The sequence below is a fragment of the Megalops cyprinoides genome, chromosome 13 (assembly GCF_013368585.1).
Source record: "Megalops cyprinoides isolate fMegCyp1 chromosome 13, fMegCyp1.pri, whole genome shotgun sequence".
Classification (NCBI taxonomy): domain Eukaryota; kingdom Metazoa; phylum Chordata; class Actinopteri; order Elopiformes; family Megalopidae; genus Megalops; species Megalops cyprinoides.
The window spans coordinates 4,392,501-4,417,036 of record NC_050595.1 but is presented as its reverse complement, the minus strand read 5'-3'; the positions used below and the strand labels follow the sequence as shown (position 1 = coordinate 4,417,036).

At 47.6% G+C, this 24,536-nt stretch overlaps 1 protein-coding gene across 1 annotated transcript in view; it reads left to right on the top strand.

Moving 5' to 3' along the window:
* Positions 1–24,536, top strand: part of LOC118787882 (PH domain leucine-rich repeat-containing protein phosphatase 2-like) — a 45,484-nt gene that overhangs the window by 11,519 nt on the left and 9,429 nt on the right. The window contains exons 4-13 of the mRNA XM_036543619.1: positions 8,779–8,969; positions 9,594–9,719; positions 12,601–12,755; positions 14,851–14,997; positions 15,942–16,172; positions 18,903–19,105; positions 19,563–19,623; positions 20,345–20,440; positions 21,522–21,677; positions 24,335–24,535. Of these exons, the coding sequence (XP_036399512.1) occupies positions 8,779–8,969; positions 9,594–9,719; positions 12,601–12,755; positions 14,851–14,997; positions 15,942–16,172; positions 18,903–19,105; positions 19,563–19,623; positions 20,345–20,440; positions 21,522–21,677; positions 24,335–24,535 (1,567 nt within the window). The remainder of the gene's footprint in view (positions 1–8,778; positions 8,970–9,593; positions 9,720–12,600; positions 12,756–14,850; positions 14,998–15,941; positions 16,173–18,902; positions 19,106–19,562; positions 19,624–20,344; positions 20,441–21,521; positions 21,678–24,334; position 24,536) is intronic.

The window sequence follows — 24,536 nt, the reverse complement described above, 5'->3', positions numbered from 1 at the left end:
CGCACCTGAGTGGTGATCCTTGCTCCTGTGTGGTGATCATAGCTGCTGTCCGGCAGTCTCCCACTAAAAACCTACAGGCCTCTGCAAAATGCTGACTTCGTGGAACAGTTTTGCCTGTGCTCTTTAATCCACAGTGGTTTTGCATTTATTATCTCTATTATCTCGCCCTCTTGTATTTCCATCTTGCCTGTACCTTTGCCATAATTCAGAATTGTCGTACCAGGCTCTTTTTTTTATGTATAACTTTATTGTGTCACATTAAAATGCTGCAGCAATAATCCCTGCCGGGCTAGATGACGTGACTGTGGTGTGAGAGACCGATGTGTGATTCACGGGTCAGTGTTCGTCTTCCCCACCCCCCTCCCGGTCACTACGGTATCATAGTTACATTATAGAGCCATAAAAAAAGCAGCATTGCTTCTGCTGTTACACCCATACCCCCCCCCCACCCACCCACCCCCCCCACCCTCCAGGGCAACACAGATATCAAAATTAAACAAACATACGGAGCATCAGGGGAGGAAAGGAACACAAACACTTTGCAACTTAAGCACATACTTAAAGGAAACAAAATAAAGATCCAGAGGGTTAGTTGTGGGGGTCGGCCCTTGCCTCTCCGGCGCCATGAATCCTGGCCTAGCCCCTCTCAGCCTGGCCGGGTGGTTTTCTGGAACACTCATCCCTGGGTGCACCAAGCCCCCCCCCGCAATCCACCCCCCCCCTTCACCGAGCGCGTGGCGTAAAATAAATGATGTGTGTGGCTGGGTTTAGTCTCCCTAATGAGTTATCGATCCGCCAGGAGCCTTGTCAGGGAAGAAAATGAAAAGTAAATAAACAGGGCCGGGGCCTGAGCGGCTTGGACGCGGGGCGGGAAGGACCTTGGCCTGCCTGCGCGCGGCTCCGGATCCTTCTCGGCTTTATTGAATAGCGCTCACCATAAGCGGCAGGCTTGACTGTGCCTCGCAGCTACTTTGCGCTGGGTAATAATGTCTCCCCGGGGAGCTGGGGAGGGTGTGAGCAGCGAGTCTGACAGGCTCTGAGGAGTTGGCTCCAGTCGTGACGATGGATCCGGTACAGAACCCGCGGTACAGAACCCGCGGTGTGTCCAGGCCTGACGGTGTGGCCCGGAGCAGGAGAGAGCAGGGAGAGGGGGTGAAGGGTCCTGGAGGCAAAGGCTGCATACAGAATCAGAGATTACAGGGTTTTTGTTGTTGTTGGTGGTGGTGGTGGTGCCTGGTTCTGTGGGGAGGATCCTTCTCAAAGTCTCCCCGAGAATCCCCAGGGGGAGAGGGAGAGAGGACTGACAGAAGACTCCTTAATCCCCGAGTGACCTCATTCTGCAGCGATGTGGTCACCATTCGGAAAATAAATGTGAACCCGAATTAGGGTTTCTGATTTTATTGTATTGGGGCGCTTTGTCACAGATGTGGCCAATAATAAGAATTTGTCCGTTTCTCACTTCGTTTCCATAACCACCCCACCCTTATCCACTCTATAGGGGTAGTGAGTGCGCGCATGAGATATGTATATCTATATCTGTATATCTACATATATATAATCAGATGTGTGCGTGCACTGCCTCTATAGAGTGGATAAGGGTGGGGTGGTTAAGGATTGTACTTGTGATTACAGGGTTGCAAAGTTGAACCCTGGGAGTGTACCAGGTACTTTAATCTGAATAGCCTCAGTAAATTTCCAGCTGTATGTATGGAAATGAATATTATGGAAAAGATAAATTTAAAATGTAATCCCGGATACTGTCTGCCCGTGTAACAAATCATAATCTGGGTTCTTGTTCCTCTAATCTTGTTCCTCTTTTTCTGTGATTTTGTCCTTTTTTACCAAGGTTAAATCTGTTAGTGTTATACCTGAGCTTACCATTTCCTGTGGCCAACCTGTGAGAACTAGTAGCATTGTGTTATGCTTTTTATGAAAGGGGAACCTTCTACAGCTCTATGTTATTAGTATTCATATAGCTTATGAATTTCAAACTGTGACCAGTGCACGTAGATCCTCGCAGTCCAATGTGTGACCCCCTCCCAGTGTTGGTTTGGCCGTTGCTCACCGCCTCTCTTTGAACTTTGATGCGGTTTTACATAATTGTTTATGGCTTTATCGTTCTGTCTGAAGGCTAATAACCTTTAAAAGTATAGGCTGCGCAGTTGAACAGTTGTTTCATCATCAGCATGTAGCTGGCCGGGCTCCAGTCGAGGGAGAATGTGTGAGTGGGCAGGACTGACTTCCTTTCATCCTGCCATCCTATTCGCTGTGTTGTTTCTGTTGAAAATGAACAAGGGGAAGGAAGAACGCCCTCTAGAGGACTGGGGAGAATGGTCAGGAAGTTGCAGAAAGACACAAGGTACTGTCACCTCCAATGCACACACCCCTTAACTAATCAGACGTTTTCCTACTGTAAATGTATCTTGGATTCTGATTGGTTGCCAGTGGTTTTGATTGGCCAGTTGTGCCGTAGTGATGAGAATCTGAGGTATCTTTCTTTTCTCTGTTTTCCTGACTAATGTTTTGTGTGTCTGCCTAGTTTGTTGTACATTATTTCGTTACATTATCATTTACTGAACACAGACATGAGGCGCGCGCACACACACACACACACACACACACACACACACACACACACACACACACACACACACACACACACGCGCGCACACACACAAAGACAAATTCTGCAGTCTGTTTATGCAGCTGGGTTTAAACTGAGTAGTGTAACAATGGTGTCCAAGCAAGGATTTAAACCCATGACCTCCAGATTGAACTTAAGCCCTCTGATTATTGCTCCACATTGCTTTGGTTGCTACAGCATGTTTTGTCCTGTCTGTAGTACATCTAATTGAGTTTCCCCTCCCTGGACTGGTGAATTTGTCTCTGTCAATGTTTCATTTTGTTTATTAGAATTAGGGACTGAAGGGGGATTCTGCATTGTTTTTAATATGTTTATTATTATAAAAATGACATGCTGATCAGAGACGAATACAAGCCTTTGTTTCCGTTCTCTGCCAGTGTCCCTGCAGGGTACACATAATCTACTTTGCAATCTAAAATAGATCAAACAAACAATATTCATTTGATTTCAGCTGAAAAAGAATACAGCCATTACTCTCCCCCCGCTGGAGGCAGCAGTCTGAAGACATTTTTCCCGACAGGACGGGGGAACCACGCGGTGCTGTGGTGAACTGTGCGTGAAACGTGGTGATCCGGTTCAAATTCCTTCCCTTTGAGCCGGTTAGAGTGAAAGGTCCGTAGCAATCATGGCCCGGTGTCTGGAGGAGCGTTGATCACAGGGAAGAAAGGAGAGGAGCCTTGCTCTCCTCTTTTAAAACAGCAGTCCATCAATGGCTCCTTTGCAGCCCAGGAGAACAGCCCTGGTGCCCTCCACCCAAGGGGTTGTTTGGAGTGTAGCTAAGTAAGACGTCCCTGCTTGTCACCGGTCAGCGGGAGGGGGGGGGAGATATCTGAGCCTGGGGCGCCCCATGGGGACTCCCCTCTCCGCATGCTGTTACCTGTCACCTGTCACCCTGACGTGTGGTTTGGAAGCCCCGGGGGGTTTGTCTCATTCCCGATGCAGCATTCCCGCCTGTAAACAGCTTCCAGAGACGTTCGATCTGTCTCATCCCTGATGTAGCACGCTGCAAGGAGATGGAGATGGCCCCTCTTTGCCTTACTCCTGATACAGCATCCTGTTTTTACCCTGCAGCCAGGAGGTTGGGTCCTCTGTTTCAGTTAAGATTTACACTTTAAATCAGCAGTGCAGTGTGGTGTTTTTGGGGGAGGATTGGCTGTGTTGTTGACACAGCCTGAAGACCTGGAGCAGGTGGAACCGCTGTTAGATGGGAGCCATTTATCTCAGACTACCTGCAGCCACACCCTGACACCTTCAGGTGATCAGTGGGCACTGAGAGTTAGAATGTGTGTATGTGTGCTCAGAGGGAGTGTGTGTGTGTGTATATGTATGTGTGTGTGTATGTGTGTGGATGTGTGTGGATGTGTGTGTGTGCTGAGATCGAGTGTGGGGGCCAAGAGTATATGTAGATTAATTGGGCGTGAAGTGTGTGTAATGGTGTATGTGACAAGCAAGTGTGTGTGTTGGCCAGGAGTGTGTATTGGCTGTGAGTAAGCGGGTGTGTGTCCTGAGAGCACTTGTGTGTTTGTTCTGGGAGCGAGTGCAACAGCTGAAAGTGAATATGTACACGCTGTAAGCAAGTGTCTGCTGTGTCCTGAGAGTCGGGGGCGTCCCATGCCGGTCCTGGATCAGACTCATTAGTGAGCAAGCTTTGGGGCTGGTGATGGGCCTGTGAAACGAGTCTGCACTGACCCATGCTGGAGCAGGGGATTCAGATGTAATCCACTGATCGATGTTCAGGAGGTGAAGAACGCCCTCTCTGTGTGTGTGTGTGTGTGTGTGTGTGTGTGTGTGTGTGTGTGTGTGTGTGTGTGTGTGTGTGTGTGTGTGTGTCTCTCCTCCGGATAATGGCCTCTGGTCTCGTTCTTCGAGCGATCGTACGCTCAGGTTTCCGACACGCGATGTGCGTTCCTGCATTGCCACAGACTTGCGTACCGCATTGCTAATTTCTTTAAGATCATTCCTGATTGCGCCACATGTATGCATATTTTATGTAAATATATATTATTATATATGCTGAATTAAAACATATATTATTATATATGTTTTAATTCGGGGCAAAACTGATACAGCTGTGGGCAGCTGTTCTAAATATTTGAAATGCTTGCTCCCTAACGTTAATTCAGTAGATCATTTAGATCAAAGAAAGGTGATCAAACATCAGATTGACAGAATTAGTGTTATTGTTCATTGACAGTCCTCAGATATCATGTTTTTGGTATGAAGTTCTTGTTTTTACTGGGAGGGGGGTGCGTTGCAGGGATGTGTGTCTAAGGTTCTTTCCCACTGCCTCTGTGTCTTCATCAGAAATGCTAATGATGCATGATAAATGTATGCTACAGCTCTGTGGTGTGGCAATCAGATGTTGGGTGCCAATAGCATATCATGACATCACCGTGGTAGCATCATGCATTGTAGAATCTTTTGGAAGTTAGTGGGATTCCCATCTGCAAGCCGTGGGACTTGCGATGCCTTTAAAATTTCCCAACAGGGTTTGCATATGTTGAAAAGGTTTCATTGTTTAAGGGAGATTTATGACAGCCTGTGTGTAAAATAATCACATGGTGGCTGTAGGAAAGCAGTGATTATTACGTACAAAATGAGTGGTTATTTGATTGCCCAACAACCATTACATTTTTCAACTTTCATTGACCCTGACTGTGTATGACATGTCTGCTGTGAAGTACTACATGCATGGCAAAATCAGTGAAATGCACACATTTTTCTATGGAAACCATGAAGCGGAAGCTCTGTTGTGAGAAAACTGAAGGAGTTTTTTTTAATAATATATAACCATGGAGCATTTTCTCTGTTTCCATTTTCTTTGAAACATTGCAGCTACCCAAGTTCACAGAAAGAGCTGATCCAGTTTAAAAATGTCAACCGCAGACATCTTTTCTAGATGTGGTTTTTAAGGGCAGTATCTATTCTGCAGTAGCCGGGGAAAGGCAGGGAAACTGTTATAGGGAAAAGGGAATCAACATGGTTATAAACTACATTATACTGATTGTGAACGGACCATTTCAGGGTTAAGTCTTGTGCTTCATAGACTTTGTTGTCCAGAGCTTTTCTATGGCACAGCTCAGAGTATGACAGGGGCTTTGGGGATAGATGCCTAATTGCTTCATTTGAAAATTAATCTCTTTTTTTTTCTTTTACTAGTATTTTATCCCTCTGTGATATCCCACAAGTGTACAAGAATAAATTACTGCAGCAGTAGATTTTGTGAAATTTAAGCTTAGCCCTGAGTTCTTCTGGTGGTGCATTTGTGTGAGATGTTATCTTGCTAACGCGGTCATGTTTATGTAAGGTGGTGGTTGAGTCCTCTGTGTGTATGTGTGTGTTTTTGATATATTATGATTTATGATAGTGTTGTAGATGTGGGAAGCTGTGGTTTTAACTTGTCCTTGTCTGCCTGAACAGAAACGCTGGGTGCAGGGTTACACAGAGGACAGACAGAGTGTCTGCCCCCCCGCGCTGACACACGCTGTGTGGGTCGGCGTGGAAACGCGTGTGCCGTTGGGGACCGAGGTGTCCACACGTCCCTGAGGTGTCTTCACAAGGTTATTGATGCTGAGGAGAAGAAAGGGCCTGTGCTAAATACGGGAAGCGGAGTCACTCTGCGTGCCTGGGCGGGGTTTGGAGTCAGCAGTTTGGAGCCGAGGCGTAAGCTCTCCTGGGATCCCTGTTAGTAGTGTGTGTGTGTGTGTGTGTGTGTGTGTGTGTGTGTGTGTGTGTGTGTGTGTGTGTGCGTGTGTGTGTATGAGTGTGTATGAGTGTGTATGAGTGTGTATGAGTGTGTATGAGTGTGTATGAGTGTGTATGAGTGTGTATGAGTGTGTATGTGTATTTGTGTGTAGGTGTGTGTAGGTGTGTAGGTGTTTTTGTGTGTGTGTGCGCGCGTGTGTGTGTGTGTATGCGTGCGCGTGTGTGCATTGAACTGGGTAGGGGAAGACTGTTCTGTTCTGGATAGTTTCAGATTGTTGGAGTTTGGAGTGCTGACAGGCAGTTTGTGTTCTTGTACTGCACATAATGAAACTAAAACTATGTGCATATTTTTTGCCTTTCAGCCTCGTTCCTTTTTCTTAACAGGTTTCCTTAGTGTGACACACCCTTTGAGCCGTGACCTCGGGTGTCCTTTTTGTACTGCTAATGAATGGATAGCAATACCTGAGCCTCCTGCCAGTCCTGCTATTGATTCTTTTCTTTACTTCTTTCTGTTCCTCAGTGCTGTTCTTATTAGGCAGTGCTTTGAGTCTTTTAGTCCTCAGTTTGTCAATTACAGGTGGTTTTTTCTCCATACTTGTTACGCTGAGTATACTGAATTTTGAAAATCGAGTGAATCGGGCTATTGCAGTCTGTCTGTCTTCTGTATGCCCGTATAAGGAGATCTGTTTGTCCGTATAAGGAGATCTGTACATCCAGCTGTTGTTACAGCTGAATGTGTCTGAGACGCAGAAGTTCATGTGCAGCTGTGTCATGTCCAGTTTTGGGCTGGCTGCTCCTTGCTACACCCTGTATCTGCCTGTACCTGGACAGGCCCCACGCCTTCATGGGCCACACGTGCACTCATCAACCCTGGTGCCACACCCAGGGCTGGAGCTCCGCCCCCAGCAGGAGAAATCCAATGAGAATATTAATGCAGCGGGTGTACAGTCTACTTTCAGTCTCCAGAAAGGCATGATGGCCAGTGGCCCCATGGCTTATACTTGTGAAGGTTGTTACAAGGAGTCTCAAAAATGGAGGCAAGGCTTGCCTCAGTCAATGACACAGTTGTCAGCTGGATAAAACCAAAAATTTCCTTTTGGTTAGTGGATAGAAGTAAAATTACAAAGTGCTTTGAAGTGAAGAAAGGGGCTTATTTTTTGCTTTATGATGCTTGAAATAAGGGGGTGATATTGGGGAAAAAAATCTTTGTCATTTAGCATTAAAATAAAATCTATTAGTCTGTACTTACTTGACTTGCAATTAACCTGACTGTGTGCTTTAGCCCTGTCTCTGAGCTCGAGCTTGTTGTTGGATCTGTCCTTCAAGCCAACGATACTGATTCTGGAACAGAAGCCTGTAACATAATTAGTGTTCAAAAAAAAGAAAACACAGGTTTAATGTGACAACATCCTGACTCATTCATCAAGTTGGCTGACGTATCAAGGAGAGAGCATACCTGTGAGGGGAGCGCAGACCCGAGAGGAGAGGGTGATCTGAAAGTCCCGCGAGAATAAGCACCAGCTATCTGCTCAAAATGCACGGGTTGATTAAAAAGATGAGACACCTTGGCTTTTGGCCCTGAGAATGCTCACCTGTGACTGCACCTGCGGCAGCCTGGGGTATTTTTGGAACTTCCGCCACGCGGCAGACAGGAAGGACGACCTGCTTCTTGCTCCGGGGTCCTTCCACAGGGTGCGTTCCTGCGACTGTTCTCAGCGGCGAGTCTGACTGTGCGACATGCCGAATATTGACAAAATGAGACAATAACCCAACGGGCATTGCCTCTAAATTGACTCACGCTTAGCCCTGCCAGTGAAGGAATGAGGTCATTGGCTTTAACAATTGGATGGTAAATTTTGTGCTGAGAAATTTATCTCTGTGTGCTGCTGTGCAAGCACATGGAAAAGATGAGATGACTGTCTGCTGGTTCTAGGTGGTACATTTTGTGAATTTTTTTTTTTTTTTTTTTTTTCTGGACCCGGATGGTGAACACTGTTTTGTTAATCTGGGAGTGTGACCGTGAGCGGAGCACATCTGAGCATGTTAACTGTGTGTGACTGACCACTTTATGACCATACTGTGTCCGTATACCTCTCCCTGCTCAAAGAAGCCCCTGAATGAGAAACCAGTTGGAGCACACAGTGTTGAAGGGCATGTTATGATCACGTTCTATATATGTGTGTGTGTGTGTGTCTGCTTTTGTGTGTATGCAAGTGACCGTTATGTGACCACACTGTGACCGTGTACATCTCCCTGTTAAGAGAATCCCCTGAATGTGAAACCAGCTGTAATACACAGTGCTGAAGGACGTTTCTGATCACTGCTCTGTGTGTGTGTGTGTGTGTGTGTGTGTGCGCGCGTCTGCTTTTGTGTGTACGCGGGCGACCGTTGTGTGACCGCGTCGTGACCGTGCGCCTCTCCCTCCTCAGAGAAGCCCCTGAACGCGGACCAGCTGGAGCGCACGGTCCTGAAGGGCGTGTTCAGCGTGAGAAAGGGCAAGACGCAGCTGCACAAGTGGGCGGAGCGGCAGGTGATCCTGTGCGGCACCTGCCTGATCGTGGCCTCCGTCAAGGACAGCCTCACGGGGAAGATGCACATCCTGCCGCTGGTGGGGGGAAAGGTCAGGGGTCAGCGTCTCTCAGCCCCGAGGGGGACCAGGGGGGCGGGGCGGGGGGGGGGGGGGGGGGGGGGGCGGGAGGCGAGGGGGTTGTTTTCTAAACACGACTCTCGCCGGGGAGTCTGGGACACTTGCCGCATTGCACAGTAACAACAACACAGCTGTGAGATAGACTGAGCTCTGAATGCAGGGCCTGCTTTCGCTGCCGTGGAGCGGGGGCACAGTGTTTAACAAACGGCTCTGCGCACAGGAGACGAGCCCTCCTCCTGCATTCACTGACGTTACAGCGTCAGGCTTCTATTCTGGGATCTTTACACAAATAAGCATACATGACTGGGCATCTGTAGATAAAGGTGACGCTCAGTATGGAGGTGGTGCCATGATGTCTGTCACTGTAAAAGCAGATGTGCATAATCACTACAGATGAAACCAGTCAGACATGTTTAAGCATGGCAGCACAAGTATGGCATTATGTAATCTTTCAAATCAGGGTATTAACCATGCGCTTTGTGTGTGTGTGTGTGTGTGTGTGTGCGCGCGTGCGCGTGTGTGTGTGTTTGTATATGTTCACGCATGCGTGTATGTGCGCTTGTACACGCATGCGTGCCTTCATACGTGTGCATTCAGGTGGAGGAGGTGAAGAGAAGGCAGCACTGTCTCATGTTCAGCTCGGCCGGCCCCCAGGCTCAGACCTACTACGTGAACTTTGACACGCTAGCAGACTACCAGAGGTGGCATCGGCAGGCTTCAAAGGTAAGGGTCTGTCTGGCTGTGTGTCTGCGCAGGACATGACCAGCCCCATAAATCAGGTGTCTCTGCGTCGTTTATTGTGAATGTATTAATGCCTGCTGTGTCCCCCAGCGAGCTGGATGGCTGAGGAATTAAGGTGCGATTTCCGAGGTCCTCCAGTCTTTCCGCTAATTGTCCTGCTGGTAGCCAGCAGGAGGGTCATCATGCCTCTCTGATTGCCACCTCAGGGAGGCAGGGGATAGCAGTGGGTCTGGAGCAACAGCACCGCTGGGTTCCTTGTATTGATTGGTTGAGAGAGTGTGTGTGTGTCTGTCTGTCTGTCTGTGTGCCTTTCTCTTGTGTTGCTGAGTAATGTGTATCACTGTGTGTTTTAAATTTGTGTTTAAACGTGCGTGTGCGTGTGCGTGTGTGTGGGAGATGGGGCCGGCTCTGCCTAGCAGGGACCGGCTCGGCCTCTTCCTTCCATTCCTTTAATTCCATAATGAAGACTCTCTCTCTTCCCAAGCCCTCATAAGCCCTGCGATAAACAAGCTCTTTGAATACCTAAATAGAGACGGAGCATGCCTGGAAAGCACAGAGAAAAAGCATTTCAGAAGTATTTAAATCCAATTAGTTCTAAACCCCACGGTAAGTCGAGGAGCCCCTGCGAAACGGGGACTGGATCACCGAGTTTGAACGGGCGCTGCTGTGGAGATTAGCAGATGACATCAGCAGCTCCCAGGGTGATGATGTCAAGCGAATGGCAGTGGGTGTGGTTTAAGAGAGAGGGAGAAGAACGCACAAAGGCGGAGACGGAGAGTGTGTGAGAATGACACAGAAAGAGAGGGACTAAGAGAGAGAGATGTGGGCAGAGAGAGACCTGCAGAGAGTGAGTAAGGGAGAGAGAGATGGGCCGAGAGGGAGGAGAGAGACCTACAGAGAGTGTGAGGGAGAGAGAGACATACAGAGAGTTTGAGGGAGACTGAGTTGGGAAGAGGGGCAGAGAGAGACATACAGAGAGTGAGTAAGGGAGAGAGAGATGGGCCGAGAGGGAGGAGAGAGACCTACAGAGAGTGTGAGGGAGAGAGAGACATACAGAGAGTTTGAGGGAGACTGAGTTGGGAAGAGGGGCAGAGAGAGACATACAGAGAGTGAGTAAAGGAGAGAGAGATGGGCAGAGAGAGACATACATATAGTGTAGGAACAGGGGGAAAGACAGACTTGGGAGAAGAGAGGAGACATGCAGAGTTCAAGAACAAACAAGACGGAGAGAGAGAACGAGGGAAAGAGAGACAAGACATACTCATAGACTAACGATGTGCGAACAAGAGAGACAGACAGCAACGAAGAAGGAACGAGAGAGAGAGAGAGAGAGGGAGAGAGAGAGAGAGAGAGAAAAGTGGGGCAGACTGAGTGCCAAGCCAGACACAATCGGGGCCTTGTTGGAAATGGGCACTTCCAGAGAGGAACAGCCTGTGACAGGGGGACGCTAATGGCCCCTTCCCCGGACACGCGGGGGGATCTTTAGCTGCGAGAGACCCACACTTCCGCAGTAAAGGGAGCCTTTCAGTGTCAGAATCCCTCCTCAGAGCCAGACGACGGAGGACTAGAGAGCTTTTCCTTTGTTGCCCCAACCCCCCCACAGGGCGCATCTCTCAGTGAAGACGGTACGAGGCGAAACGACAGACGCGACAGACGCGAGAAAGCGGTTATTTGCGCTGTCTCCTGCTCACGTCAGAGCGGTTTGCTCCACACGTCATAAACAAGGGTTTCCTAAGCCATGTCCTCGGACATTTTATTGATTTTTTTTTTTTTTCTTCTCCTCCTTTTCTGTTTAAATGCTGCTCTGACAGTGCCCTTTACTCACATAAGATTAATCTTATCAAAGCCAGGAGGACAAGAATATACTGTAAACCAAGTTAAGTAAATCTGGATGAAGCGACTGGTTTCCATGTGAACGGGGAGATGAATGGGAGTGAATAAAAACTGTTCTGGGCAGCGAGAAAAGGACATGCGTAGACTGCAGCACAGTGCAAATCCTAATCATTAATCAACCTGTAACCACATAGTGTTAGAACCAGGGGAGAGGTGTGCGGGGGGGGTCCTTAATCTCACGCTTTTGGAACGTGTGTGAAATCCCAAGTAGAAAGAGAGGCCATGTGCTATACAGGAATTTGGCAGCTCCCCCTCGAACGAGGATTTGTCCAATCATGTCCAGCCCCCCCCCCCCCTTTTTTTTTTTTTTGCTTTTGCTCCTTAACCAATCAAAAGTTGCAACTTTGAAAAATCTGCTAACTGCATTTTGGATGCGATGCCTGCTGTTCTGGAGTTAATGTGGACGCAGAGATTGCTTAAGTCCTTCCATCCCCTTGTTGCTGAATGAGGGCTTTTTTGTATACTGTTGCCGCTGTTACCCTGGGCTTGTAATGTGTTTGGGGTGAGCAGCTTTAGTGGATGAGATGTTCAGTTCAGGGCAGGTGTAAGTACTGGGGAGTATGATGCTGACGTAGAAAAATAAATTGTTGAGTAAGTTATTGCAGCTCAGTGTGGCTGGCATATGTTGAAAACATTTACATTCTCCCTTGTAATGAAATGTATCTCTGTCACGAGTTCCTAATTTCAGAACACTTAATTGTAATGCATCTGTAATGCAGAGAGAGGAGGAGGTGATGGAAGACATGCTCTGTGTGTGTGTGCGCGCGCATGTGTGTGCGTGTGTGGGCGCACACGCGTATGTGTGTGTGTGTGCATGTGCGTGTGCTTGTGCGTGCGTGTGTGTGTGCGGGGGCACGCGCGTGCATGCCTGTAACATGTGATGTCATAAAGCTTGTCCTTACCAAGTGTTCTCAGTGTGTGCTTGTATGTGTCTACACTTGTGCTTCGTGTGTGTCGTTGTGCGTTCCAGGTGGTCTCTCAGACCGTCAGCTTGGTGGACCTCTCCTGCTACAGCCTGGAAGAGGTGCCTGAATGTCTCTTCTACAGCCAGGACGTCACCCACCTCAACCTACGCCACAACTTCATGAGGCTGGAGGGGGCTGGGGGCCTGCGAAACCTGAACAGGTAATGGCTCCCGTTGCCGTGACGCAGAGGAAAAGGTGTAAGAACAGGGCGTTACTCCCATCGGCCTGTTAGCCTGCTCTAGAATGGGCTGGCTACACCCCCACCCCATTTCGCAAACATTCTGTCAAGTAAACATTCTGCCAATGTTACGGTAATGTTGTGATATTTGTAACTATTTATTTATGTAGTCATTTATTTTGATTGAACCTTTATTTAACCAGGAATGTTGACTGAGAACTTGTTTCTTGTTTACAGGGGTGAGTCATGGTGGGTAAGGTTTGTGAGGGAGTCAGTCAGTCAGATGCTAGGGGGTTTTTAGGTGGCCAGGGGAGTTCCTTGCATGAAGTAGTTACAGGATCCCCCTCTTAAATTGACTGTACATCATTGTTTTGACGAGATAAGACGATAACTGCTTTGTACTGCGTCCGTGTTGTGAGACTGTGAAGCTCACAGACAAAATGGAAACCTGTCGTCTGTCAGGATAGAAAAGCACTCAGCAGCATGTCTGGGCTTCTACAAAAGAGACGTATTTAAATTGGCTGGTGTCTGTGTAAGAGGGTCACAGCACTGAGTTGTAAAATGTGCCTGTAGGACAAGAACACTGGTACTGCTATCTGTCTTTTAGCTAAGACATTGTATGTGTGTGCACGCGTGTGTGTATGTGCGTGCATGTGTGTGTATGCACGTGTGCGTGTGTGTGTGTGTGAGTGTGTGTCTCATTCTCCCTCTTTCTCTTTCTCCCTCTTTCTTTCATCCTCTCTCTCTCCCTCTCATGCGCATACTGCCTAACATACACACCCTCACACTTTCTGTCTGCCTCATACATACTGCGCTGTTTGTTCGATCTCTTGCGCTCTCTCGTACACACACCCCCTCTCTCCCTCTCTCTCTCTCTCCCTCTCTCCCCCTCTCCCTTTCTCTTTCTGTGCTGCTCAGCTGTATATTTAGAAACGCTCTGTCACAGCCTACGCAAGGCTGGGAATCTGAGAGGCAGGTGGGGTTGTGGGTGGTGGGGGGGTGTGGGTGGGTGGCTGGGGGGGGGGGCAGATGGGTGAGCGGGCCTTCTCGGATGCAGTCTGTGTTCAAACATATGCTCTGAGTCACTGCGTCCGCCTCCAACGCTGTCAGAACATGAGAGAGAGAGAGAGAGAGGGGGAAGAGAGACTCGCAGATAGAGAGATGTCTGTATCGACCTGAGAATGAGAGATGGAGAGAGCAAGAGAGCGAGAGAGCGAGAAAGAGAGAGGGAGAGACCAAATGGAAGGGTTGACTGAGTGATTTGTGAAGCACCCCTCGGTGCAGCTGCATTCCCTTTACCTCTGAGCACTTCAGCATCACTCAGTCTGTGATGCTGTGTGATTTAAACAGGAGCATTGCTAGCATTAAATCACAGAGGAGACACCACACCGACGATGTAGTACGGATTATGCATCTCACACGTCAGCCACCCACCCCCCACCCACTGTCCAACTTCATTATGATGTCAAATCTCCAGATCTGTGATTTATTTCGGAGATGCTGACTTACTTTTGGACTTCAGTGTAAGAAAGAAGTAGGAGGAGGGACTGGTTTAGTTTTGCCTGGCTTTTAAAATAGCTGTGTGTGTATGTAGGTGCTTGTCTGTATGTGTGTGTGTGTCCTCGGGCATTTGTGTGTACAATTGTGCGCGTGAGCGTTTGTATGTGTGTGTGTGTCTGAGTGTCTTAGGATGAATGGGAGTGTGTGTGTGTGGGCTGTCTTTTAATAAGAGTGAGGCAGTGAGTGAGGCATTCTCATGAATAAGACTCTGGAAGCTGACGGTAATGAGACGACGCATAGATTTAGTGAGGGAGAACTGCTGAAGGATGTAAAATGTTTTTCAACACATCCTCTCACATCATTTTTCCATTGTCTTTTTTGTTGCCGTTGCCCTGTGAGCACTGCTAACAGAGTTTATACACAGATGAGCGTGACTTAAAACTGAATGAACTGCAAAATGAACCATGTTAACGTGCAGAAGGTTATGTTTGCTCAGGTGAGAGAGGCACTGCACCTGTGTGGTCCCTTTAGTTTCCTTACCTTTCGTTTCCTTACCCTCACTGACGTTTCCATCCAGGTTTTCACAGCTGAAGAGCTTGAACCTTTCCCACAACCGCCTGGGATCTTTCCCAGAGTCCATATGCGAGATCCTCACCTTGACTGAGCTCAACCTCTCCTGTAATGGCATCCACTCGGTCCCCAGCCAGATCGCCAACCTGCAGAGGTAAGAGACACACGGACTCCACAGGCACAGATAAACAGGTGTCCACTTCCAACCAGTTATTTCTTCTTCTGCCTTTGGAAACAGACGTACTGAAATTAATTTTATGGAATATGTGCAGTGTATTATTTACTACATGTATAATGTTAATATAAGTAATTGAATATTTTAAATATATGCCCTCTACATACACTGAATATCCAGGTTTCCATCCTTGGGGATGCTGGGATCAGTACAAATTATTTAATTTATGAATTTATTTATTTATTGTTTTGTATGGAGTGGGGCATGTTTGACAAATCTCTATGACAGTGAATATCCAGAACCTAAAAATGGTTATGGTGAAACCTGTACCTCTGGATTTATTTGCTTTTTTCTAATTCTTCGACCTTTGCATCTGCTCTGTTACACTACTGTGTAAGACACTGTAAAATAGTATTTTTGCCTGTAAGAGTCTTCCAGAATGAGCCTTATTTCATAGCTGATACATAATCCTGTTTGTTTAATAAGAGGATTAAATGAAAGTTCATTATATCTTGCTCCCTGAAGGTGTCATCTGTGAGCATCTGATAGACTAACTTCAGGACATTTTGTGCAGGGAAACAGTGGCATAATGCATCCAACCAAGATTTACGCTTTAATTTCCTGCGCACGAGTTCACATATGTGTACGTCAGGACCGTGTCTGTTTTTTTTTTTAATTGGATCATTGTAGCGTGTTACATTAAAATCAGCTGTTTGTTATGCAACGAGATTAAATCAAGCTTTAAAATCAGCCCAGTTTTAAATGCTCGCAGCACACTGAATGTGATGGATGATGCAGACTGCAGTCTATAGGGTTTTTTCAGTAAGCGACAGAAGACTGGCAGCCAGATATTGCCCTGTAAATGAAGGAGGAGGATGGGAAGATAAATCTGCATTAAACTGTGCACTCTCCTCTAATTCCAGTCTGCAGACTCTGTCTCTGGATGGGAATCACTTGAGCTCATTGCCCGAGGAGCTGGGCGGCCTAGCGCAGCTCAGCAGCCTGGGGCTTTCCTTCAACGACCTCCCCCACATCCCCACTGTGCTGGACAGGCTGAGCGGCGTGGACAGGCTGGCCATGGCCGGGAACAAGGTGGAGACCCTGGAGCTGGGGATCCTCGGGCGGATGACGCACCTAAAGAACATCGACCTGCGGTGAGGGAGTGGCGCCACCTTCGGCCCCCTTCGCCCCCCCTCTCCCCCGTCTCTCATTTTAAAGCCGTCCATCAGTCATTTTGTGCTTTATGCGGAATCAATACATGTCGGTAATGTAATAAGAGATCTGCTGTCAGTAAATCGAGGAGAGAAAGAGAGAGGGTGGAGAGAGGAGTTAAGTGACGGACAGGAAACAGAAGAGTTTTGCACAGACAGGAAGGACGAAGTCCTCTCTCCTGCCTCTTCGCCCTGAATGCCCCTCTGACCCAGTCTAGTCTCTCAGTCCAGCACAACTGGGGCTGCACTCACGCTAAATGTATTTTTGTCTGGTTCATCGCCAGAGATATTTCCCCTGAAGCAATTGCTTCTCACTTAGTTGGCAGGGACTGGGCTGTCATTCCTTTGGTCTCTCAACCTCACCTTGAAAATGAATTGTTCTGCAGGGGGGGAAGTTAGGATTTACTTATCCCTGTGCACCTGTGTTGGATTACGAAGTCAGACAGACTCCTGAAGACTTGTTGTTCCACGAATTCTGAAAACAGAGCGGTATCTGGAGCTCATTAGCAGGAGTGGAGCCTACATCACTATGGACCGCTTCTCAGTGGTACTGAAGTTTATGGCTGCAGTTGGAGAAAGCAGCCTGAGAAGCAGTAGTCAGTGAGTCACCCATTGATTCACTCATAAGCTCGCTCACTCGCTCACCTGCGCACAGATTGGTGCAATTTCTGTTGTTTCACTTGCCAGTTTCAATTCAGTCCAGTCCAATCCAGTCCAATCCAATTCAATCTTGTTCTGTCTGGTCCGGTCCAGTCCCATCCCATCCCAGAAGGGATATTCATTTTGTCGTAATAAATCATACAGAAACTATACACAATACAAACATACATATATGTACTACACACATGCAAATTAGCACGGTTCATTGCAAGAATAATTTGCATGTGTGCATTTAGCATATTTATTGCACAAGGGATTAATAATTTTTTCATTATTTTAACTGGATGTGCATCCTAAAGGGAGAGTCACAATCTCCTTGGGCAAAGGGCATTTGCTATATTCTAAAACACAGCCAGCTTTGTGCAGGACTCCACGAAAAGAGATGTCAGAGAGTGAGGTCTGTTGATCTCCAGTGATCTTGTCAGCCATCTTTACAATCCTGTTAAGATGCCAGTTTCTATCCTACCATAGCTGAATCCTTCCGGCGCCTCACAGAGCAATGCATGGACCCCCCCCCCCCCCCCCCCCCCCCCCCCCCCCCCCCTTCCTCCTAAATCTGGCAGGGCTATGCATTTGTGGTACGGAAACACATTGCAATGATCACGGCTATCATAAAGGGATCATTGCAGGACGGCTTTGGTTTGGGAGCCACGTCAATCACTGAGTAAGCAGCTCCCTCAGTGCAGAAAAGCTTCGCCTGGTTTTACCTCTGACAGGCTGAAAAAGCTAGCAAAGCAGTCAGTCCTTCAGGGCTGCCTGCTGAGATCTGTTTTCAGAGAGGGAGGACAGCGTGGCAGGCTGAAATAAGGGTGTACCTACAGGACAGCTGTCATCTCTGTTCACAGTCAGATGTGCTCATCGTTTTAACGAGGCAAACACCAGACAGAGTAGCATCTTCTCTGCTGCGGCTCTCATTAGATTGATTTATATTCCTCGGTTTTGATGAATGTGCGCGATGAATGTATCATTTCATTTCACCCACGGCAACCTGCAAAATGTGTAGTCTTCAGAGTTGTATCCGTGGACCTGGAGTTGTACCAGGTCGTTGAGTGAATAAAGTTCCTTTCTCGGGGTCAGTGCTCTTACCACACCTCTGAACAGTTGCCTCTACAGGTAACGTGCTATGAGAATGCATGTAGTGAAACCAAAACTACTGCTTATTCACACTGAGGAGCGGCAGTTCAACCTCTGCACACATTAGTGTCTCACTTTACAGCAGAGTTACTGTTTATTGAGTCATTTGGCAGATAGCTTTTCCCAGGTGGGCTAACCAAGGGTGTGTCTGGGGATCTGTGCTGTGTCTTTTTGTACTCTGTGTCTCCTCTGTTTTGTGTGGAGTCAGTTGTATAAGTGTGTTCTTTCTACGTTGTGTGTGGTCAGTGTTCTGCCTTTTTTTTTTCTTTGATATTGGTGGTCAATGTTCTAGCTCTGTCAGTGATCAGTGTCCTAGCTGTTATTTCTGGATTGTGTGTGGGGCCAAGTTCTGGCTGTGTTCTTTCTCGGTGGCGTGGGGTCAACATTCTCTCTCAATTATATACGGTCAGTGTTCTGGCCCTGTGGTCTCTCTCAATTATATACGGTCAGTGTTCTGGCCCTGTGGTCTCTCTTGGTTGTGTACGGTCAGTGTTCTGGCCCTGTGGTCTCTCTCAATTATATACGGTCAGTGTTCTGGCCCTGTGGTCTCTCTTGGTTGTGTACGGTCAGTGTTCTGGCCCTGTGATCTCTCTTTGTTGTGTACGGTCAGTGTTCTGGCCCTGTGGTCTCTCTTGGTTGTGTACGGTCAGTGTTCTGGCCCTGTGGTCTCTCTTGGTTGTGTACGGTCAGTGTTCTGGCCCTGTGATCTCTCTTTGTTGTGTACGGTTAGTGTTCTGGCCATGTGGTCTCTCTTGGTTGTGTACGGTCAGTGTTCTGGCCATGTGGTCTCTCTTGGTTGTGTACGGTCGGTGTTCTGGCCGTGTGGTCTTCCTTGGTTGTATGCGGTCGGTGTTCAATCCGTTCGCCCCTCTCCCGCAGGTTGAACGGGCTGCGCTGGGTGCACAGCGAGGGACTGGAGGCGGTGAAGCAGGTGACGCACCTGGACCTGAGGGACAACCGCCTCGCCTCGCTGGACCTCAGCTCCGCCTGCAGTCTGGAGACGCTGCACTGCGAACGCAACCGCCTGGGGGTGCTGACGCTGAGTGGCTTCACCCTGCGCACGCTCTACGCCAGCAGCAACCGTGAGAGTGCCGTCCTGGCCGCGTGGTCCTGCCTCTGTGCTGTGCTGCAGTGTAGACAGGCCCCTGTCTGCCCCCTCACTGGGCATGCTCACCCGCTATGAACGGGCCTACAGTCACGCAGATTCACTGCAGCAGGGGCCAGTGACATCATCCTACAAGATATTACAAACATATCATATAGTGTGGAGTGAATATAAGAGCAGATACCACAATAATAAATGCATGTGATGTTATTGGACCTGAAATAGCGATAGTAGAACCAGCAATAAAAGAGGTACGTAATTGTTATAATATGTCAACACACAAACAAACATACTTGCAAGCACGCGCAAGTGCAAGTGTGGAAGCAGAAGTGCACACAAGCGCGTACAAGCACACACGTGCAGTCTGTGAACAGAATAAGCGTGTTTTTTGTATGTTCTAATCAGTTAAGGATGCACTGTGGTTTTTCACATAGGACTGACCACAGTGAATATCTACCCGGTCCCAAACCAGCTGACGCACATGGACTTATCAAGGTGAGAACTTGTGTCTCTGTGTCTCCGTGTGCGCTCATGTGAATGCATATGTGTGTGTACTTTAGCAGAAAGGGATCATTGCTACCTAAACGTGTGAAATGTTCTCTGCTGTTGTTTGACTTACATTTTTGTTCAGTGATGTGTGAACATGAATGTGTCCGACAAACAAAAAATTAAAAAATGTACCGTGAAGTAAAGTAGGCACTGTATATCATGTATTCATGTGTATGAAAAATTCGTGTCATTTTACACCTGATTTGTGGGGAGGGGATGGAAGGGCTATGTGAACAAACATATGTTGCAGTTCCATTGTTTTCTTTTTTTTGCTTCTGGAAAGATGACAGGGACAACCTGAACTCTGCTTGCTCAAGAGCGCCCCCATGCTTATCTGCACTGTAATAACATTTAACGCATTTCATAGGACCCCAAAATTACATATTAAATGGTAGCATGAATCCAGTTTGCAATGGATGTGTTTTTTTCCCTTCACTTCAGTGACCGCACATGAAACTCTGAAGGGGCACATGTACTCTTAGGGCCATAGTCTGACTACCCCTGCCCTAACATTATGTTATATAAATGTTATGTTAATGACACAATATGCTGTCCAATCACAGGGCCACTTATTCTCACATGACCTTGTTGTTTTCCCATACGAGGAGGTTTTTCATGTGTGTCATGAATTCGAAAAGTTCACCGTCCCTCTCCTGTTGATTGGCAGGAACCTGCTGGAGTACTTACCGGACTGGGTGTGCGACACTCGGAAGATCGAGGTGCTGGAAGTCACTCACAACCTCCTGTCCGAGCTGCCGGGAAGGTCAGCGTCTCTGCCGAGCTGGCTTATCCCTCCGACCGCCTCCCCCTCTCTCATTTCTCCCTCTTTCCTTAGTGCGTTTGTTCTCACTCTTTTCCGTGATGAAGGCTGGGAGATTTGCAGTTCCTATGCCGTCAGCCTGTCACTCAGCCCTCTCAGAGGAAAAAAGATTCATTTTCTAACCGTTTGCGTGTGATAAGAGGGTCATTTATCCACGTTCCCCTCGCAGCCTGAGAAAAGGTCCTGCTCGTACGTGAGGTAGTCAGTCTTGAATCCCATTATGAGGCTTTTTAGCATAATTCCATTCTTGACATTTTACAGTGATTAATAAAGGAGTATAGTGCTTTAATCTGCTGTAGTTTGGGAAGGATTGAAGTTTCGGCGAGAGTGAAAATGTCCTGAAATATCTACAAAAAGCTCCTCGGCAGAAAGATGAAGTGAGATCCCCCACACCTCGCTGCAGTCGGAGTGTTTCAGCAGATTTGTGCTGTTATGTTAAAGAGGAGCTATGCAATTCACTGTCAGTACTGACAGCACATCTCTCTGTGTTACCCCTGACGATTTACATACAGATTGACTGAAATCCTCCTAAATGTGGATGTATTGCAGCTGCATTTGGATTAAGAATAACTGTGTGTGTGTGTGTGTGTGTGTGTGTGCATTGAACCAGATAGGGGAAGATTGTTCTGTTCTGGATAGTTTCAGATTGTTGATTGTGTGTTTATGCGTGTGTGTGTGTGGGAAGGCAGGTGCATGTCATTGTCGGTGTATGTAGGCAGGCAGTGTGTGTTTATTTTGAGAGTGTGTTTAGGTGCAGACAGAAGCACAGTACCTGTGAGGTGAGGAAGGTGTTGCTTGTGTGTGTGTGGTTGTGTGTGCGTGTGTGTACGTGCATGTGTGTACGTGTGTGCGCGCGTGTGTGTGTGTGTGTGTAATTGCGAAATGCGCTGGTTGTTGGGACAGACGCGCTGATGGGAACGCTGATAGATTTATTTGCTCTGCGGCTCGGTGTGCCTCGGCATTCTCCCGGCATGCAGCCGGGGAAAGGGCGGTGAGAGTTTCTCTGTCTGTGTCTCCGTGCCAGACTGTTCAGCAGCCTGAGTCTGAGGAAGCTGCTGGCGGGGAACAACAGACTGCAGAGACTGCCTGACCTACTTGACCACATCCCCCTGGAAGCACTCGACCTCCAGCACAACAAGCTATGCGAGCTCCCGGAGAGCCTCTTCTGCAAGGCCTTAAAGTAGGTCATGCTTCTGTCCCCGGTTCGCTGTCTCTTTCTCTCCGTCCTTCTCTCTGTCTCTCTCTCTCTCTCCCTCTCTCTCTCTGTCCCTCTCTCTCTCTCCCTCTCTCTCTCTGTCCCTCTCTCTGTCTCTCTCTCTCTCTCTCCCTCTCTCTCTCTCCCTCTCTCTCTCTCTCTCTCTCTCTCTCTCCCTCTCTCTGTCTCTCTCTCTCTCTCTCCCTCTCTCTCTCTCTCTCTCTCTCTCTCTCTCTCTCTCTGTCCCTCTCCCTCTCTCTCACTCTCTCTCATTCTCTCTCTCTCTCTCTCTCTGTCCCTCTCTCTCTCTCTCTCTCTCTCTCTCTTTCTCTGTCCCTTTCTCCATCTTTCTTTCTCTCTCTTCCCCTCTGTTTCTTTCTGTTTCTCTCTCTCCTCCGGTCCCCCTCTCCACACTCGCTCTCTCTTCTCACTTCATACTCTGACCTCTCCCCTCCTCCCTTTTCTCTTTCTCCCATCTCTGTTCGGTTCAGTTCAATTCAAATGCAATTCAAATGACGTACAAAATACATGCTGCCAAAGCATAACCAACAATCAAGAGGGCATGGAACAAGAAATCCAGTGCTCAGCAAAAAAGTCTACCAGGGAAAAATACAAGAATTATGGGTATTATTGACAACAGCAAAAATAGTAGCAATGATGATGATAATGACGATAATAGTAATAATGATAATAATGATAATAATAAATAACAACATGGGCTCCGGAGTGGCACAGTGAGCTGAGGTGATTGCTCCAAGTGCAGACCGAGTCCTACAGCTCAGACCCAGGTTCGAGTCTGAGCTGTATCATTCACCGACCATGACCAGGACTTGACTTCGTTTGGCCAAGGTAGGGTGGGTTTCATCAGCCAAGTATCCCTTGTCACACCACTGCTGGCACCCTGGAACTCATCAGGTGCCTATGAGTCACTGAGATGATGTCACAAAGACACTCCTACCTTTCGTTTGGCATTTTCTGTCCTGGTGCACTCTGGGACTTGTAGTATGAATTATGGTGCTTAGTGTGTGTGTGCATTGAAGTATTGCATTTGCTACTCAGCACTCCTACTAAAATGCATATATATATATCTCCATATATGTGTGTGTGTGTGTGTGTGTGTATGTATGTATGTATGTATGTATGTATGTATGTATGTATGTATGTGTGTGTGTGTGTATGTATGTGTGTGTGTGTGTGTGTGTGTGTGTGTGTGTGTGTGTGTGTGTCTCTCTCTCTCTCTACCAGGGTCGCACAGCTCCTCTCCCCTCAGGAGGAGCACTCTGTCTCTCTCTCCCTGACAGGTTTCTCGCATGGCTGCCGTTCTGCCTCTCCCTCTCCCCAGCTTTAGCCTCTTTACCTGCAGCGCTCCGCTGCAGCATTCTCACAGCAACTGCTTTACATCGTTACGGGGCACCAGCTGGAGAAACAGCAGCCCATGAATATGTAGCCGTCCTCTAATGATTTATGCCGGTGCCTTAAAAATGTTAAGATGGTGTTAAATCCTCCGGGGAAGAGTTGGTTGGGTATTCAGAGTACTCAGCAGTAATCTTTGGTGTAGAGCGAGAGGCTTATATTATATTTTGGTGAGTCTGACACATAACCCGGGTTTGAGTTTCTAAATGCAGATGTTTGCAGGTGGTGTTTAGACGCCTCTCATACTCCTGTGTGTGTGCTCAGAGTGGAGGGATAGGTGTGGACATGCGTGCAGTATAAAAAAAGGCCTTTTTTATGTCGGTCAACAGTTGGACGCAGTGGACATCTTTGCTGCTGGCTTTGTGCTCTGTGTCACAGTCATCCAACAGTCTCCCTCTCTGGACCCATCTCCCACTTCCTGTCTAATTTATCACCGCTTGGCCAGGAGGCACTGCAGTCTCTAATACTGAGATCAAGAGCACTTAAGGGCTGTCTTACACTGCCCGATTACCTCACCGGTTCCTCTCTGAAGGCCTATTTATTCTTTTTACAGTAACAGTTCCTAAACAGCTACCATTTCATGATTTGTTCCTATTGATTTTCTTTTCTTTTCTCTCTTTCCTGTTTTATCTGCTGTTGGATTTTATGAACAAGAATTTCCAGGGCATAATTTTTTGTTTCAAGGTCCTTTCTCTACAGCGTAATGTTTTCCTGATAACCGGCGGATAAAGTTGCTCAGTGTGTCGTAAATCTGTCTTTGGTAAATATTGCCATAAAGTGAGGAATCTCTCTTGATTTTGTAACCTTCTACCAATGGAGTTATAAAAACAACTCTGTTAAATATGTGGCCGTTTCCATTTGCTGATTATTTTACTTATTTGCGACTTATTTTACTTATTTTACTTTATGTTTACTGTGATCTCGTCACTATGTGATATATGGTAGTGTACGTACTTAGCCCAGAAATCTAAGGGAAGTTTCTAGTTTTAGGTTAACACAGCTAGCTTGTGGTAGTGCTTGAATGGTGTTTAGCTCACACTCAGTAGCCTGGGAGCGTTGTTAGCCTGGTCTGACACTGTTGTTCATTTAACTTGGATGGATATACTTCTGTTCTCTGTCCTGGAAGTTGCTCTTGGTAAAAGCGTCTGCTGAATGAATGTAATGTAATGTAATGTAATGTAATGTTTCAGCTCTCCTATGCCCTTCCCCCTTCCTGTCTTTCACTCCAGCCTGAGGTACCTGAACGTGTCTGCCAACTCCCTGGAGAGCATCCCCTCCAGCAGCCAATCAGAGGAGAGCCTCAGCACCCTCCAGGAGCTCTACCTCACTGGCAATAACCTGAGTGAGCACTGCGCCGCCCTGCTGGTGGGACACCAGAACCTGCGCGTGTTGCACATGGCCTACAACCAACTACAGTCCTTCCCTGCCAGG